Source organism: Camarhynchus parvulus, chromosome 3 (assembly GCF_901933205.1).
Source record: "Camarhynchus parvulus chromosome 3, STF_HiC, whole genome shotgun sequence".
Classification (NCBI taxonomy): Eukaryota; Metazoa; Chordata; class Aves; order Passeriformes; family Thraupidae; genus Camarhynchus; species Camarhynchus parvulus.
In genome coordinates, this window is record NC_044573.1 from 54,977,377 (window position 1) to 54,997,088 (window position 19,712).

Genomic DNA, 19,712 nt, shown 5'->3' on the forward strand with positions numbered 1-19,712 from the left:
AGAAATTTTCTAAAGGTTTGCTGCAGTAAATGATTGTGAAAATGTTAAAGTGTTTGGGCCATAGCTCATGTGTAAGACAGGATATGCAACTAAAATATGGGCTTGAGAGTGAATTACTGAATTGTAATGAAGTGCTAATTGTAATCAAAAGTACAAAGCTGACAGAAAACTGTTAATATTTTCAGCTCAAAGAGAAAGTTCTCCTAAGGCAGCAAGGGAGTTATATCCTCACTGTGGAGGCTGGGAAGCAACTGCTGCTCTCTGCTGACAGTGGAGCTGAGGCAGTCCTGCAGGCAGAGCTTACTGAAATCCAGGAGCGCTGGAAGATAGTTAGCACTCAGCTGGAGCAACAAAAGAAACAGCTTGCTTTGCTGCTAAAAGTAAGTGTGCAATTCCTTCTGTACTTCTTCAGCAAGTTTGTGGTTTCTCACTGTGAGCCCTGGTGGAGGAATGCTCTCTCAATGGACAAACACAAATACAGAACTGCATTTACAGTACACGAACTAACAATTACCCTTCACCACCTCTGAAACTGGGAGTGGTAATACTTCATAACAGGCTTGCATGTCAGTGGATATATTGTAATTGATATTTCCAGAATACTGCCAATAAAGTATATCCATACCACTCCTGTTTTCAAAATACAGGAAAGAATTATTTTATTTTGCACAAATTTGTATTGGGTTTGAGTGGCAAAGCTTTTCTATGTGGAAGCTGCAGGGATGATTTTTGTGAGCTACCAGAAGCTTTCCCTGTGTCTGATGGAACCAATGCCAGCTGGGTCCAAGATGAACCCACTTCTGGTCAAGGCTGAGCCCAGCAGTGATGGTGGCAGTTCCTCTGGGATAAGTTAAGATGCAAAAAGAAAATTACTCTGCAGGAGTAATTGGATCCAGAGAGAGGAGTGAGACAATGTGACAGCAGCAACTTTGCAAACACCATGGTCAGTGAAGGAGGGGAGGAAGTGCTCCAGGAGCCAGAGCAGAGATTACCCTGCAGCTCGTGGTAGAGACATGGAACTCTACGGTGGAGCAGAAATCCACCTGCAGCCCAAGGAGGTCCATAGGGAAGCCAAGATCCATGCACAGCCCATGGAGGTCCCACACCAGAGCAGGTGGATGCCTGAAGGAATCTGTGACCCCATGGAAAGCCCACACTAGGGCTGTTTTGCTGGCAGGACCTCTGACTCTGTACCAGATCCTTGATGGAGCCTGTTCCTGAGGTTTTTGAAGGAATCCATGGAAAGGGCTCTCTCCAGAGTAATTTGTGAAGAACTGCAGCCCATAGGAAGAGCTTATGGAAAAGTTCATGGAGGGACCCCATGCTGGAGCAGGGGAAGAGTGTTAAGAACACAGGCTATTTTCACACAAAGTCATAGTATTTGATATGGCTAATTCTTCATCAAGATGATCATGAAATACTGTCGTAGACTGGGAAAAAAAGGAAGGAGAGAAATACAAAGGCAGTGATAGAAGAGAAATTCTTGAAACAGAAGACTTAGTTTCAATACAATGCAAGTTTCAATACGGGTTCTGTGTTCTCTGGTGTCACACAGATGGTATTCTTTGGGGGCCTATTAGGGATCTTTTTGTCCTAATATAAGGCTTTAACAAGCAAGTGAGGCAGATAAAACCATACTGCTACTTTTTAGGGTTTGTTTGCATTGAACACATTAAAAATTGTGGTATACAAAAGGATACAAACACTAAAGCAGGGTGTAGCTGCTAGAATCCTGATTTAAAGAAGATACTGATACTGAAGATGCTGATTTCAAGAAGGTACTTTAATCTGCACTGAATTTGCAAATTCCCCAACCACTTTTTCTTTTTTTTTCACAGAGATTAATGCACCTGAATGAAGCTCTTGTAAAAGAGTAATGGTGTGATTAATACAGGCATTCAAGAAAGGAAGTGGAAAATTAATTTTGTCAGGGAGAGAGTGCTGAAAGGACGGAATTGTATCTAGGCAAAATTTTAATAACACAAGACCTTGTGTATTTCTACTAACAGAGACCTACACAAAAAAAATTCTACACATCACTCAAATTCTGAGACTTTTTGTATTATTTAGAGGGAGTTTTCAAGGCATGTTATTTTTAGGCAAATCAACTGACATAAATATAACACAGATCAGAACTGAAGTCTAATAAACATTCTGCTTTCAGGACTGGGAAAAATGCGAAAAGGGCATAGGAGACTCCCTGGAGAAGCTAAGATCATTCAAGAAGAAGCTTTCTCAGCCATTGCCAGATCACCATGATGAGTTGCATGCAGAGCAGATTCGTTGCAAGGTAAAGCACTTCTCTGTTGATTGTTGTCTCATCTTTGTTTGCCGTTGTGCAGTAACTTCTTCTGTTGTTAACTAGGTTCATATTACTGATGATGCAAACCAGTCAGCCATCCCCACGACAAGAAACATATGGACACCATAATACCAGAGTGATCTTACCATAATGCAAATCCTTCAGAGTAAATATAGATCTGATCAAAGTGATACCAGAACAGGGTCTGAAAAATACTGTAGAAAAGCTTTATATTAGTATGTTTTTATTACAGAAATTCTAAACTCAAATTTAAACTCATGGTGTCTAAACTTCTGGTTGAGTGATTTTTGTTTGAGATGAAGTGACTATGGGGAATTTTTAGCCAACACTTCTAGGCTGTATTATTTGCATTTTGGAAGTGGATTACAAACTTTAAAATATTTTGAATACGGAGAAGTCCAAACCAGGAGAAGTCCGAACCAGTACTTGAACTTCCCAGATACCTTTGAACTTCAGAGAGTTGAGTAGTGTCTTAGTTTGCAACTTCCTTTCATTCTCTACTGGGGAGTTAATACCACCTGTGAAAATATTGGTACATTTGGGGTTGATGTTTTCTTTTGCTTTGAGATTGGGCTAAAACAGTCTCCTTGACACGGTGGGTCTGCTCAGATGTGACTTAAATCAGTGGGTAATGCTGCTTGTCTGTTTCACCAATATACTCAAAATATACTCAAATGTTTATTTGTTAGCCAACTGATCCTTTTTCCTTGTGTTTTTCTATTAAGGAGCTAGAGAATGCTGTTGAAGGTTGGACAGATGACCTTGCACACCTCTCCCTGCTGAAGGAGACCCTGTCTGTATATATCAGCGCAGATGATATCACAATCCTGAGCGAGCGAATAGAGCTCCTGCACAGGCAATGGGAAGAGCTGTGCCACCAGGCAAGTACAGCACTGAGCACTGATGGGACCGGTATGCAGGCTACAAAAGTGTTGGGAGAAAAATTGAATCTAAGTGGCAGCTTTTAGAAAGGATTCATGTAGACACACCTATATTCAAAAGTGAATTCTTTCTGAGTCAGGGGAAACATCCATTGAAATATTCCTTTGGTTACTGCTAGTGCTTCTAGGCCTCTTGAACTTTGTAATGTCTATGAGGTCATATTTAAACAGCCTTGAAAAATCAGCCAAAGGTTCACACTGTGACCTGTGGGACTTGGGATGGCTGGCTGGGAAAAAACACAGAAATAATACAGTTACACTTTGCTTTGGTGGAAGACCTGTGCTCAGAAAGGTTGTCCTCTCCCCACTCAACATTGCCCTATTGTACTTTCAGTTCTGCTGATGCCTTCTCCTACCTCAGACCTCAGTGTCTGCATTTCTTTTAGTCTGAGGGTCACTTGCTTGCCTGCAAAATGGAGCTGAGGAGTATTGTTTAATTTTTTCAGCTGCATCATGCTATTAGTGTGCTTTTGGCCTCTGATTTGCACTCCAGGTACTGGAGTCTTCCTTACCCAGCTTTTCAGATTATCCTGATGTTGTTCTGTGGTTCAGCAGAGATTGCTGTCAAAATATGCTGAGGCTAACTTGAAATAGTTTCCTTATGGAAACTACCTGTGAAGGTTTCAAAAACCCCAAAGTAGGAAAAATGCTTCACAGTTACCAGCACAGAATTTGTTATGAGTTAGTTGCATTTGAACGAGCAAGTGTAGATAGATCTAAATTAGGATTCAGTCACTGCTTGTATGTTTATGGTAAAAGAAGGAACCAAGTAAAGAAGTTTTATCTTAGTTTTAAGCATGCTGAGGGTTTCAGGATGTAACCTAGTGCAGCCCTTCGTTCATCTGCTGCTTATTTCCGGAAAGCTGTCATCAAGTTTGGAACCACAAAAAGGAAATGCAAGATCACGTGTATACCCCTGTTCAAGCTAATGCAGCAGTTAAAAAGCACATCACTTTAATTTGTGAAAGAGCTTCATCTTTTCAGCTGAAATTACAATACAAAGTCAGAAATAATCCAGATCACACTAGGGAGGAAGTAAGTAGTTGTACCAATGTCTGAAGCTGGAGAGATGATTTTGCTGCTTAGCATGTTCTACTTTTTTGATTTCAGTGTCCATCTGGGTCTGCCACTGCAGATGGTACCACAGTTACAGCTATTTCTTAAATGCAGCAATGTTTTCCTTCCTTCTGTGTTAACAGCAGCTTTTGCTTTGTTTGATGTGTCATGCCTTATCTTTCCTGTCAGAGCACACCTCAGTGCTTTGGAATCTCTCAAGGTGGCATGCCTATACACAGGAAATAGTCATCTATGAAACCAGTGTATTGAGACTCAAGTAAAAAATTACTTTTGCAAAATACACTGTATCTTGGATTTAGCTTTGTATTCATGTGCTCATGCAGAAATGGCCCAGACTTTTGGACTTTGGCCTGTACTGTATTTGTTGGGGGTTTTTTTATGCTTTGGTGAAGCATTTTTCTTTTTAATTTAATCACTAGGACTAAAATATTTTATAACATTTTAAAAGTGAGCAAGAACTGTAAGAAAATTAAATTTTTATCTTCTAATGGAAACTTTGGGTTAGAGATGTTATGAAACAAGATATTGACAGACTCCCGAGCTTAACGCTTGGGTGCCTGTCTCTGTGCATAGGATGTAGCTAACAGGAAATCTGAGATCTGCACTTACCCCTGAACTTACAGGCAGTCACAGCAATTTTTGCTGTACAACTCCAGTTTGTTTCAATGGCAAGTAAGTGGCTGCAACACTTTTTCAAGGCTAGAGGAATTCACATTGAGGCACCAAGTGTTTTAAGCATGTCTTAAATGCATTTGCTATTGTAGTTTCATTTGCTCTTTGCAAATGGTTTCAGGTCTCCTTGCGTCGACAACAAGTTAGTGAGAGACTGAATGAGTGGGCTGTCTTCAGTGAAAAGAATAAGGAACTTTGTGAATGGCTGACGCAAATGGAAAGTAAGGTGTCTCAAAATGGTGACATCCTCATAGAAGAAATGATTGAGAAACTTAAAAAGGTATAGTATACACTTATATACCCTTCTTTAACTGTTTAATTGTTTGTGAATTAGCTGAAATTAAGGTTTTACCTTACCCTGATGTGTTCTGGTTCTCTCACTATGCAGCATTTTCCTGTCTTTGTTGAGATAGGACTTCCCAGAATACCAGAAAATTATGTGAATGCAAAGTCAGAGGCATCTGAATGCTTTACTAAGTGTCCAATCAGAATTGCCTATAATGAGTTAAACTATAGCATATTTATAGAAGGCATTGTGTTTTGGGCTGTGTTGGGTAGGTTTTTTTCATTCTTCTGGTAATTGTTTTTGTTTATCCATTAAATATATAAGAGGTTGTCACTCCACTTACCAATCAAATGAAAAAACAACATTCACTTGTATTTTGCACCATTCCTTTTGTAGTGTAGAGCAGAATATATTTAGAATAAGTACCCTGTCTTCTGATTGCTCTTTACTCTCTAGGATTATCAAGAAGAAATTTCTGTAGCCCACAAGAACAAAATCCAGCTTCAGCAAATGGGAGAGAGACTTGCTAAAGCCAGCCATGAGAGTAAGGCATCAGAGATTGAGTACAAACTTGGCAAAATCAATGACAGGTGGCAGCATCTTCTAGATCTTATTGCAGCCAGGTAAGACAGTTGTTTTGTTTCTAAGTTTTAAGTGGGACAGATTAATTTGCTAGACGTCATGCATTTAAAATCCTTTATTGTCTGCCTTTTTATCATAAATTCTGAAATAAATTTATTTCGAACCATCAACATATTTCTGTGAAAATTACTTTACTGTTTTACTTTATGGTACAGGACAACATTTCTTCAAGGAGAGTCATTTAAAACCTTCATTATAATAATATGGTGATGGTAGTAGGTTAACAGTTGGGCTTGATCTTAAAGCTGTTTTCCAAACTTAACAGTTCTATGTATCTACAATATAGGATCAGTTGCAATCAGATTTATTGAGCCTTGCCCTAGTACCAGCTTACTTTACATGGTGCTTAAAACTGGATGCAAATATATTTTTTCTAAAAAATTTCTTGTCAGCAGAATCAACACAGTGCCTTTGTAGTTTTGTATTTCAAGAGCAGGTCTAAAACTAAGTCTTAAGTTTTCTGCCAGATCATTTTTTTCATGGATGGAGAAGAGTAACTGAAGGTAGATATATGCACCCTGGGCTTAAAGACTCTTTTTATTCAAGGTCAAAAGTATAACAGCAATTTTCAGAACTTAAAAAATACAGGATTGTTGTTTGATAAGTAAACAAAATTATTTATTTGTTTTGACACTTTCTGTTTAGCTGTGCTACAGTCTTCCTTCCATTAACAATAATTTTCTCACAATTTTGCACCTCATGGATTCAAAAATAGCTCATATACTTTATAATTCCTATTTCTTTGATGTAAGGACAAATGCATTAGTAATAGTTTAGTCCTGTTAGCAGCAAAAAGGTTTGTTTTCTTTCATCATCTTTTTTTGGCTCTTCTTTTTTCATATGGTTTATTGCATTCTTACTCTGAAATCTGTTAGTATGGGAGCAGTAAATTTTGTGTAAGCAGAAGCATTCCAGTGGCTCCAGCTCCTTTATTAGTAGTTCATTTTAAAGTAATGAACACCATATATTTATTACAGAAGGATTAAGTCAGGAAGTAGCATTACCATTGAGGAGCCTGCTTGGTTTCAGTGGATGGGATACATCACCAGTTGTTGAATTTAAAGTATATTTGATATATTTTTATGTTATTCTTTTGAAATGCTTACACAGAGAAGTGTTCAGATAATACCTTCAGGAAGTTTCTAGCATAAAGGGATTGCATTCAGAAACTACTGAACGCATCTTAAAATTATCTGTCTTATCTGTCCAGTATTACAGATTAGTCCCCACTACAGGGAGTGGTGAGGATTTAGGATTTTGTATCATTCTCAGGTGGGGAGACATAAGATGCAATATTATACACTGTGTGTATAATTATATTATACACATTCTGCTATCATGAAGTATTAAGTCCTAGTTCTAAACTAATGGATGTAATGTATTATTTACTTTTATTTCCAGATCATTTCAATTTAGCCTTCTCAACTGGCATGCTCAACAATATTGTATGCAATTAAACATATAACTCTTTACATTCCAGTGCCCACTGAAGTGCAAAAAAAACTCTGCAAACTTGCTGAAGTTGGGAAATAAATTGTGGAAAGGTTTGATGCTAGGCTATGAAAATTTTGGTAGTTCAGCTGTATCTTAGGCTGGAAATCATTAAAAACCGAGGTGTTGATTAATGTGTGCACAAAATGCTTGTATTGATGTCTAAATACCAGTGGACAAAAGGGTTGACATGCCCAAAATAATATTTTAGAATGCTCCAGAGGTCCTTTAGAATATGTTCTTATAAATTGTCATGTGTTTCTGTTATGATATTTTGGAATTTGGAGTGTATCATATAACATAATTTTGGCTTCATTCAGGTAGTAAAGGCATATTAGTTGTCCTGGTACTGAGAAAAAAAATACATCTTTTCATGTTCCAGATGCTTGACAATATTAATAAATTGTTAGATCCTGCAGACTTTCCTGCAGTGCTGCAGTAATCCCTTGCCTGGAGCATTTTTCTTTTCCTACATCTGTGAACTAATAGAAAGTGCTGTGTGAAAGTGCTTTAGTAATATTTTATGGTAGTACATGTCCAGTCTAAATCTTTACCTGTCAGTTTTATACTGTGTGGTGAAACTTCTCCAGTCATCTGTAAAAGCATCTTTGTTTGTCACATTCTGTTCCCTTACCCATTACTCTTCATTGCCCCTCCATTCAGAGGAGGTCTGTAAATACAGAAGTGACAGATGCAGAATTGTCTCTGCACTAAGGACTTACATTTCTTCCCTTCTAGAACCATGTAATCCTTTCAGATGAATTTTTCTGATATGTCAGCCTCATGAAAAAGTTGCCATTGTTTACAGCCAGAAAATGGTGCTATTGCTGCAACGGCTCAGGCTTTGCAAAGAAGGTTTTGTATGTGTTTTCATCCTTTCCCCTACCACTCCCAGTCCACATTCCTGGAGATCAAGTCTGGCACATGTTGATGAATGCAGGTTTTATTTAGAAACATGACCACTTGTCACCATCCAGTGTCATGTTATCAAGCAACGGCTGTTAACATTTGTTTGGCATGAAACATTTTCTGTACAGTACTCCCCAGCAAAGTGCGTCCCCTTTCCTCCCCCCTCCAAAAGAACTGTGTTTGCAGGCTTTGGGAGTGGAAGTTCTTCTTTTTAATACTGGAAAATTTCATGGTTGTGGTGGAAGACTTGCATGCTGTGAGGATGGCGGAGGACAACAGTGTGGATTCAGACCTCCCAGACTGTAACTGTGATATCACAAGGCAGGCAGCTATTTTTGTTTGCTTTTGATTGATACTATTCTTTCTGAAGTCTTGGCTTGCTGGGAAACTAACTGAAATATTGATATATAGAAATCAGTACTATAGCTAGAAATTACTGTTTTCTGCTCAGTTGAAAAACAGTTGACAGTGATAACAGCATACTTCATTTTACAGCTAGTACTTTTGGATCCTGGAATAATTTTTTTTATAGTGGTAGAGACTTAGAACTAGTAAAATCTCTTAGCTGTCTGAGAGAAACTGTGGTCTGATTTTACTGCTGTTTTCAAATACAAGAGCATGTACACACATGAGAATAAGCAGACTGTATCTGTCTGCTTGATATTTGTGTCATCAAAGGGGCATGACTACAAGCAAAAGGCAGAGAAGGAAAGAAGCTGTAAAGAGAGTGTTTCAGACTTAACTTATTAAAGCCTGGCTGTTCTGTTCATGTTAATGACTGTTTTGTAACTGCATGTAATACTTGAACACAGCCTGTATCATCTCGGATTTTTGATCCAGCTTCTCTTTTTCCCTTTTCTCATTATCTCTTATAGAAATTTAGCTGTTGTTCAGAATTCTAGAAATTCAGACTTTGAAAGAGCAAACTGATTGGAGTAGTAAATATAACTGGCTTTACTGGTGTCCTACTACACAGTAGTACTGTACTTTGGAAAATAAATACTTCTTTTACTAATAAAAAGATTATTTTTCAGCTCATCTTTTCAAAGCTGATTTTAATAGTGCAACATTTTTCAATATTTCAGAGTGTTTCTTTAAACTTTGTCTACTGTTCCAAGTAGATATTTTTTTAAAAGCACCTTTTCTGTTTTCTAGTCTGTACTGTACAGACTTAGCCAACATGCTCTTACTTACTTTTTTTTTATGTTGCTTTTAAAGTTTAATATTAGTAAGCAGCTGTCTAAATGACTAATGCAGTAGTTATGACTTCTATATGATGCATTTTTCTGTACTTACAGGATTGTTCCCATTTAGATTTAAGTGGAATTTAAGATTTTCTTCTTTAGGACTAGTTGAATTAAATACAGCTGTGTTTAATTTTAGCTCCAAGTTATTTTCCCACTGTCTTTGCCCAATGTAGAGTAATAGACATTATTAACAGACAATCTAAAGTTATTGGTTTATTGGGGAAATTGAGGCACATTAATTGGAACATGGAAATATTAGTATCATAAGGCCATTCAAATTGTTAGATGATTTTTCACCAGTAAAACATGCAAACAATTGAATTCTGCTGTATTTTTCTTTCTGAGAGTTTAAGTATTTGTAAATTGTAACAAGACTGGGGAGTGTGTTTTATGAAAAACAACCTTCAAACCAACTGTGTCATGGTTCCCACCATTTGCTTTCAGTGCAGAATTTTTATTATCAAGGAGAAAAGTTATCTCAATTCTCTCACAGTAACATGTGCAGTTACTGTGCTGTCTGGTGCTGCAACAAAAGCATGAAATTATTATTGGAACCATTAACACATGAAACATAATCTTGCAAATGAAATCTCAAAACATCAAAATTACTCTTGGCTAGGGATCCCACATACCTGATTTTAAGATTTTAAATTTGGTCTTTTTCTCTTAAGCAGAGCTTTTAGGACATAAGCAGCTTTGCTTGCTGAAATTTGGAAGGAAAACACTCAGACATTTTGGATTGCATTTATTATTTGATCACGGATATGCTTTCAGTGTAGCCAGAGGCACAACACTGTACTGCAGCTCAGTACAAAAAAAATCTCAGCAGACTCAACTAAGCACTGGTTTATTTGTTTCTATTTGTACCACGGGCAAGGAACCTCTTACGTTAAACTCAGTATGAAAAAAAAACTGTGTAAAGGGTAGACATAGTGGGGGTACAGGAAGGAAGCTGGAGGGTTTGGGTTTGGGTTGGTTGGAGTGTTCTTTTAGTATATCACACTGTTTTTCTTTCTCTTTCTGAAGTAACTTAGATCATGTGACTGAAAATAGTGGTAGTTGGCCTACACTATTTTTTATGCTCTAGCAGGGATGTACTCCTGTGCAGTTTGCCTGAGGCAGAGGGCACTTTCTAGAAGATGGACTCTTTATAGTTGCTGCAGGCAAAATGTAGATGAAATCCAGCACAGAGATTAGAGTACCACACAATTGCAAACAAAAACATCCTGGTCCACAGTTTGTCTTGCAGATATTGAGTGACATTGTTTCTCCACAGGGCTGGCGTGACTCATTGTTCCCTTTGCTACTCCAGCAGGCCTGCAAAAGATCAGTAGCATCGAGCCTTGAAAATATAAGCAGAAAATGGGCAGGATTTCTCTCCTTTTCAATCATGTCAGAGATTGAAAAGCTGTATGTGCCTTCCAGAAGGGTGATAACCAACTTTCTTGGTCACCCTATGAGCAAGTTTCAGTTGGTTCAAACCCACAAAACATTGTATGTAGAACCAGAGGTGATAAGGAGAGGGTACCCTCAGTGGGTGTTCTCCTACCATCTCCCTAAGCCTAAACACATGGCTGTGTTATGATACATAGCCTCATGATGAGGACTAAGGCAGTCTTTCAGCATAGTTGTATTGACTTCAGGCCCATCATAAACAGGTTTTCACATTGCCCAGATTTTTTTTTTCAGTTACCAGGTGGGGTTTTTTTACAGGACAAAACCCTACAGCTGTTGGTCAAGGGACTTCAGCAAGGAAGCTGTATTTGGACTGTTCTTAAGGGTTTTTAGCTATAAAGATCCATGGTTTAGCCATTTGTGAGCTAAAGGGAGGACTATAAAGAGAAGAAAAATGGAAAGATTTAACTTCTTTTTTTTTAAGATTACAATAATATCTTTGTGATTGTCTTAGTCGTCAACTGCAACTACTGCTTTCAGTATGGAAGCACTTGATAAATTTGCTGGTTAATGTTGTGAGAAAAATGTGAACTGCTTAATTTGAATTATAGGATAGTCAGGTGGCATTTTGTTTCTTTAACAAACCTGGCAGTCTTGTATTTTTCAACTCAATTTAGTCTGTTCCCAATTGCACTCATCTCTTAAACCTTTCTGGTATTGAAACACTTAAGTAGAAGAGCAATAGGAGTATAAAAGGGAACATTACTCAAGATTGGTTTTGGTACCACACAAACAGGGCAAAAGAGAGAGCTTAGAAAAAAAAATCAGAATTCACTAATAATGTATGTTATGAAACATGGGGATAGGAAGGAGAGAATTATTGAAGGATAGTTTTGCAGTTCAAACTGATTGAAGGAAAAAATATTGAGACAGGATGAAAGTTTAGTTGAATTTATTCAATCTTTAAGCTTAATGCTCCCTTGATTAAAAAAACAAACAAACAAAAAACACAAACAGAAATCTATTTTGTTTTTCTTGCTCATTTGTCTTCCAGGGTCAGGATTCCAAGAAAAATTCTAGTTAGAAGTCACTATGCAGTTCCATTCCAATTTCATCTATTTAAACCTGAAATAGTCCAATAACACCAACTTAAAGCAGCCCTTGGAATTCAAGAATTCTCCCCAAGTTCTGAGCTGGACTTCTTGCTCTGAAACTTATTTATTCAAGGGCAAGTCTTCACCCTGGAACAGATTGATCAAAGAGGTTGCCCAGATGATGCCCCCTCGTTAGGAATGTTCAAGGTCAGGCTGGATGGGGCTCTGAACAACCTGATCTAGTTGAAGATGTCCTTGCTCATTACAGAGCAGGTGGACTAGATAACTTTTAAAGATCCCTTCTAACCCAAATCTTCTGTGTTACTTAGGTCAGTGTTTTCATGGGTGTGAAAAAGGCCTGTTCACTCAGTGCACTCTCCCACCAGCACATGGATAAGTTATTTGTACTCTAAGAAGAGCAGTTGTCATCTATTGGTCAAATACACAATTAAATTACTTAGATGGTTTTGGGGGTCAACTGATAAAGGTGCAGAAGCTTTGAAAATGTTTTGTGGCATTCATAAGCACTCAACCAGCAGCCATGAATGCAGGACTCGATGCCAAGTATATGTAATATACTTCTGCTACATAATAAAGGAAGACTTTACAGAAGAACTCACCTGTGAAAATTTTCCTTCAGGGTGTTCTTAATACTGCCATTTCTTTTTCTTTACAGGGTAAAGAAGTTGAAGGAAACCCTTGTTGCAGTGCAGCAGCTGGATAAAAACATGAGTAGTCTGAGGTCTTGGCTTGCCCACATTGAGTCAGAGCTGTCCAAACCTATCGTCTATGAAACTTGTGACTCTGAGGAGATACAAAGGAAGCTAAATGAGCAGCAGGTAAAATACAACACACTTACTAGGTGAACAGTGACATGGGGAGAGCCAAAGTAGAGTGTCCCTGGGCTGCCCATACCCAGTTCAGTTGAGAGGGCATGAGGCAAAATGCTTAAATATCAAGGCAAGTGGTACTTACTGTGTCACTTATAGAGCCTTCTGCTGGCCTTGACATCGAATCCACCAGGAGCTGATTGACATTGCCAAGAAAGGTAAGGCACCAAGAGATGTAACCTGAACGAGTTATTGCAATTGTTTTCCTTTGGGGCTTGTGGTTTTTGTTTGTTTGAATTGTCTGTTCCCAGAGGCAAAACTGACACCTATTAGACCTTGCAAATTTTGCAAATGCTTGAAAATGACTATTTTTAGCAACCTTTCTAACTCAGTTTTATTTTGCAGCTTGTTTGAGAGTCACTTTGCACGCAAAGATGCATGAGCTATACATGTGAAGTTAAAATTGGTTGGTTTATATTACACAAAGCCTTTATGCAGTGCTATATTAAAATATGTAAAAAAAATGTGAATTCAGACAGTTTTTGGCCTTTAAAGTAATGTTACTTCTAAGATTATTTACTATACTTTCTCCTTCCTGTTACACTTCACTGCCCAGTGCAGTTTTACCTAGAAGCACATTGCTGGAGAGAACTGCTGTCCTTTGTGTTCCGGCTGGTTACTTATTGGAAAAAATAGCTTTCTGTTTCCTATTGGAGAGGAGTTAGATGTTCTCCTGAGTCCTTTCTCCAGAGGAGAAAGAAATACATGGGAAGAGGAAAGACAGGATATTTTGTGGATAATTTATGATGAGTACAAATGGGCATTTTGCTTCTTTAAGCTGAGGGTAGAACTGAGAGCCAAGAACTGCCTCAGAGATTTTGCCAGCTCCTCAACTGATTTGCTACTGCTCTGTTCAGAAATACTTATTAATATTTTGTATGGAATTTACTTAAGGATAATAATTTATAACACAGAAGCATCAGTAATGAATGGTGTTTCTGAGACAATAAAGTGCTGGGAAGGGCTAAACATTGCTACCAACAAAGTAGACAGTTGAGATTATTTACTGGAATCCCTATGCAAACATCCCATAGTTTGTTACAACCACTTCTTGGGGAATTTATTTTGGGCACAGAGACTGGTATATCTCTGCCTTCCACTGTTTCCTTGTGGTGACAGCATGCAGTGATATTCTGTAGAAGTGAGAGTGGTTTAATTTGGATTCTAAAGGGGAGAAATAGAGGTGAATCTTACCATGGGAGGATGCTGTATTTGGAAACATGGTGATGATTTGATAATCTAACAATACAAGACACGGTTATAATAATAATAGTTTTAAAAACCCACCCACTTTCAATGCATGGCAATCATTGTTTTTATTAGTTGGAGGCTGTATCACTATCCACTATACCTCAGAAGACTACGTTCTCAAATACTTTGTTCCCTGTCTCTTCTGTTAGTGACTTTGTGTGCTTTTCCATGTTTGATCTTCCACTGAGGTCATGTTATCTTCCCAGTTGTTCATATGCAAAATTAGGTCAAAGATGTTATGTTGTGAAAGAGGTGGGACAAATTCCATTTATGAAACTGCATTATCTACTTCTCAGCATCTACTTCAGCCAAGCATCAGCTTTGCAGATTTGGTCTCTAGTGAAATTAAAAATGCAGTTGAATCTGGATATCCTGGGGGAAGGTAGGGTAACTTCAATGCAGTATTTTTCTGGGGTAATGAACTTCATTTCAAGGATTACTTGTTTGTTTATTTTCTCAATCTCTTACCTCTTGAAATGTGAAAAAAATGATGTTGGCTTCTGGGCAAATAAAATAAAAAAAGAGGTTGTATATGGGTGACAGCAGTGCATAAAAGTGACACTCCTTTGTGAACTAACCCAAAGGCTTAACGTTCTCTAATAAACATAATATATTTTAAAATCTGGGAAATAAACATTAAACTATGGAGAAGAAATAGTCTAGACATTGCTTGTGGAAATGTTCTGTAGGTGAATTTAAAAAGTGTAATTCTTAGGAATGCTTAGGACCCATAGTTCTCACTACTGCTTTACACCAAAACATTAGAAAGGAGATCATGTTACCTGAACTTACTTAACCTCAAGTCTCATAGCTGTCTGGAGTGTGTGTTTCATAAAGGGTGACATCTGATTATAGAATCCGCCCTTCTATAATAGTTCAGGGCAGATAGAAAGAAAAATAAGCATTTTGACATCACAATGAAAGTATTTTTCAGGCAAGTGAAGTGAGAGGGCCATTGCTGAGGAATAAAATATTGTGATTTTCCATTCGATGTTGTCAAGTAGATGTTTATGAAATAACTTTCTAGTTGAGAAGATGAACTAGAGTACTTCGTTAAGTGAAAGGCCAGTTATTACAAGCAATCAAAAACTTATTTCTATAGATCCACCTTGCTCTATTTCAAATTTCCTGTTTTTTAATTTGACATTTAGATCTCATTTCCTGCTGGAAGACATTTTCAGTCATGTTGCTAGCTGTAAGAGAGCTCCTCTAGGTAGACATTAGATATATGTAGACACAATGTATTGACACAGTATTTCCCTTTGCATGCCAGTTTACTTCACTAGCAAATTTATAGAGCAGTTTATCTCTAATCATCCTCAAGCTGCCACACTCTCCTACATAAACGTCCACATCTCTGATTGTCCTATTGGTTGCTTTCTTCACCTGAATCAGAATTTAACCTAGTGTTCTAGATGCAATATAGCACTTTTTCATGCAGTTACATTATTATTTCTTTGTCACAATTGGAATTAGGTTGTCTTGGCTTTGTTACTGTCCATACTGATTTTTCCATTTAATACTCTGATGATATATTACAAATATGGACAAAATTCAGAGTTTCTTTTCATAGCACTGATCCAACAGCAACAGCCAGTTACTTCTGTGGTTAGTCTTAACTTGAATCCGGAGATGAAAACTAAGGTGAAATATTAGTTCTAGAGGAAACATTATCATCAGTGTAGAACAAACCATTGAAACCAAGAAACCGTCAGGAAGAATAATACTGATCATGCATAATAAGTGCTAAGACAGTGTGAGTGCATTTTCTTTAGGTGTGTGGAATTTTCATTTTCCTTTTCCAATGAAAATACTATAGAACTGGAAACTTGAAGGAAGAAAAATTTCTAACATGCACTGTTCAACAAGTGCTGCTGCCAATTTCCATGTCAAACATGCCACTTTGGAGCTATCTCATGTGGGGAGCAGCATGTTCATGAAGGGTCCCTCTGCCAAACCCATGTAGTACATTAGAATGTACTTCCTTGTCACAATTCTCTTACTAACTTCTGCTTTACATTCTCTGTGATAATGGGAAAGGGCTGAGAGTAATTCTACCATTTATTGGTGATGTTGATTAAATGTGTGTGAAAGATGCTCAGCTGAGCATGCGGAGCTCTGGCAGTTTGTCCCAGTTGATGGTTTGGTGTTGGTAGTCCCTGGGAGAGCTGTGCATGCTGCCAGGTTCTCCTGGCCTCATTGACCACATTGCATCACCACTTGCGTAGATGCACTCTCTTAATTGATATTACTGGATGTTGTTACTCTGTTTGCAAGCTTTTTTCTCTTTTTAAATGATTGGAAGATAAATACATTTGCATGGATGCATGTTTAGCAATTTCTCTTAAGAATTAATCTCTTCACCTGCAGGAACTCCAGAGGGACATAGAGAAACACAGCACTGGCGTGGCATCTGTTCTCAATCTGTGTGAAGTACTTCTTCATGACTGTGATGCTTGTGCCACAGAAGCAGAGTGTGACTCTATTCAGCAGGCTACACGCAGTCTGGACAGAAGGTGGAGAAATATTTGTGCAATGTCAATGGAAAGGCGACTTAAGTAAGTCTGAATCACCTACAGATTAGTATTTCCTTCTGAAATACAAGATAGGATGTATACTATATGGTTGCAGTACTGAATAAAAGAGTGTAAGGTTCAGAGAAAGATCATACACTGAGTAGAAGCCAATACCTGCCACGCCTTTACGAAAAGAAATGAAGTTTTGATTTGCACATGCCTTTATGCAAACGATCATCAATTGGTAACAATCATCAAATTTCACTCACAAGTCCTTCAGTAGAATTATTTATCATTTCCCACGCTTCGTAGATATGATGAGAGAGAAATTAGAGAAAGTTTAGATGATAGCAATGACTCCCAAGAGATTTGGAAAACATGACATAAAAGGGAGGTTGTGACACTTAAATTTACACAAAAACTACAGAGATTGATGGGAAACTAGTTATTGAATGGCTGAAATGTTATTCCAGGTATTAGGGTTTATTTGTAGCTGGTGCTCCTCAGCAGTTTCTCTTATGTCTGACTTTGTTCATTTGGAAGAATTTTAGGACTGAGCACTTACATGGAATTTCTCCACCTGTCCACCTTAGCTGTGCTGAGCAAATGAGGGCCCCAGCATCCAGGATTTTTGAGTGTAGTCTGGGTAACTGCACATGCTTAGACCATCATATCCAGAAGATTGTTTTCTATTCCCACACAGGATAGTGTGGAGATTTCAATAGCAATAATGACTGGGGCAATGCTATGTACTATGTGCTGACTTAGTAATGAGACATGTTTACAGATTTAAACTCCTGTATTTAAGATAATTTCTTTAACTTTTTAAGTTACGAAGCTTATTTCTGTCATGTTTATACAGTCATATAAAAAACTCTAGGAAGAATTTGATGTTTCAAAATGCTGAATTGAACATTTTATGATCTTTCATTTTGTGGGATATTTTTAATGTATTTAGTAAAGTTTCTTGTTTATTTTTTGCAGAAGATGTATTACTTTTAGGTTTGAATCTATATCCACAGATTCATATCTTTAAGTAATTTTATACTATTGCCATGGAAATTCTTGCATTGTATGTATCTGTAAGTTCTATGTTATAAGTTCTACTTAGAACTACATTTACAATTTCTTTCTTTGACGTAGTCATACATACATGACATAGTCATGAACATACATGGGCTTTCATAACTTTGTATCCAACCCATCAATTCAGAACTATTTTAAGTTAATGTGGAACTATGCATGGAACTATTTTATTTTCTTAGAATGTACACATCATGCTTTGGTGGATTTGTACTGGTACATTAACTGAGCTATCAGTATTTAGGATCTTTATTGTACTAGAAACAGTTATTTGTATTAAAGAGCAGCTTTACTGATGTCACTGGCACTGCATTTCAGAAGTTATTTAGTGTGTGCTCAGCTTTTTAGAACTCCTATTACAAACTTAAAACTTTTTTTAATACTGATTCCAAAATTAGATGCATTAAAAAAATGCCTTCATCTTATTCTAGCTCAGTCTGGAATGAGCCAACCTTCCCTGTGGTCTGTTTATCAGTCTGGCTGGCTGAGTTAGATTATTAGTCAGTTATTGTCTGGTGCAGTGCTGGTTTGCTGTTGCAGATGACAGCTTAAAGTTCTGTAGGTCAACTGGCCATCAGTTCAAACATTCTCTAATTTTCTGTTATCTGTTGCAGAATTGAAGAGACCTGGCGGCTATGGCAAAAATTTTTGGATGACTACTCTAGATTTGAAGAGTGGCTAAAAACCTCTGAGAGAACAGCTGCTTTCCCAAGCTCCTCTGGTGTGCTTTACACTGTTGCTAAGGAAGAACTGAAGAAATTTGAGGTGATTTATAGTGGTTGAAATTCAATACCTACTGATCACATTGCAGCAGCCAGGTGGTGTTCTTCCTTCCCATAACCAAGTTACAGCAGAGATGCTGTATTAATAAAGTGGAGTTGATGATTTTGTAGCTGTTTTCAGTAGCAGGTTCCTAAGATAAAAAGACAGTGGAAAGTGGCAACTGGAGGTACCTCCACTGTTTGTTCACAAAAGCCAAATTCCTCACCTTTTTAATTTCTGCAACTTTTTAGTATGTCCAGCCAGAGTTCCAGAACCTTCCTAAATCTCCCTTCACCAAGTGCGTCTTCGAATGCATGCTGCATGTTCTAGCTTTTGCTTTGATTTTATCCCTCCTCTAATTTCCATAACTCTCTGAAGCCAGCTTCCTGAAGTCTCTCCTATGATGCAGAATATCCCTCCTTTGGATCCTTATACATGAAATTCATGTTCATGCAAATATTGCTATATGTCCACATAGTGTCCCCTGTGATTTAAAAAAGTTCAGCATGCTTCAAAACTGACAAGCTGTCCCTTTTGTCAGTGCTTAGGAGCTTGTTACATGACTCTGTTGTGTCCACTGCGATGTGAGGGCTTGTCTCATAGTTACAAGGGATTGTAAACCTGTGTGTAAAGCACACACATACATCGCCTGGTGAGTCACAGAGGAAGATGTTTTGCGTGGATTCATATTTGCAAGGACCGTGTCAAGATGGGAGAGAAGAAAGAGAACAAATTATTTAGGCAATTCTGTAAACAATCAGACACTGTAAAGTATTTGCTTTGAAGAAGAAATGCAAATTTTAAACAATGTCCAAACGCTGTTGATAGGTTTTGGTTTAACAGTTAAATCAAAAACATAAACTGTGAAATGCTGTGTTCTATAATTGCCGTTCACATTTACGAATGTACAGGCCAGGTTTCGGTTTCAGACAGACTTCATTAGGCCAGACTTCATTATGGCCAGGTAGATTGCCATAGTACAGAAACTTTTGGTTCCTGCACCCAAACACATTACATCACAGCTCTTTCCCATTGTCCTTCTATGTGGTGATCAGGATTTAAATCTCCTATTTAGTAAGTCTCTGTATTAGAAGTTGTACCACAAGTATATTGACCCTTTGATTTTTACAGCT

At 37.8% G+C, this 19,712-nt stretch overlaps 1 protein-coding gene across 2 annotated transcripts in view; it reads left to right on the forward strand.

The window, feature by feature from the left end:
- Positions 1–19,712, forward strand: part of SYNE1 (spectrin repeat containing nuclear envelope protein 1) — a 288,727-nt gene that overhangs the window by 245,976 nt on the left and 23,039 nt on the right. Inside the window, exons 125-132 of one of the 2 annotated variants that reach the window (XM_030946688.1) lie at positions 186–380; positions 2,165–2,290; positions 3,049–3,204; positions 5,135–5,293; positions 5,756–5,922; positions 12,754–12,916; positions 16,589–16,776; positions 18,432–18,582. In XM_030946688.1, the coding sequence (XP_030802548.1) occupies positions 186–380; positions 2,165–2,290; positions 3,049–3,204; positions 5,135–5,293; positions 5,756–5,922; positions 12,754–12,916; positions 16,589–16,776; positions 18,432–18,582 (1,305 nt within the window). Of the gene's footprint in view, positions 1–185; positions 381–2,164; positions 2,291–3,048; positions 3,205–5,134; positions 5,294–5,755; positions 5,923–8,333; positions 8,663–12,753; positions 12,917–16,588; positions 16,777–18,431; positions 18,583–19,712 lie in introns of those variants that run through there. The other variant, XM_030946689.1, reaches the window with a different exon arrangement.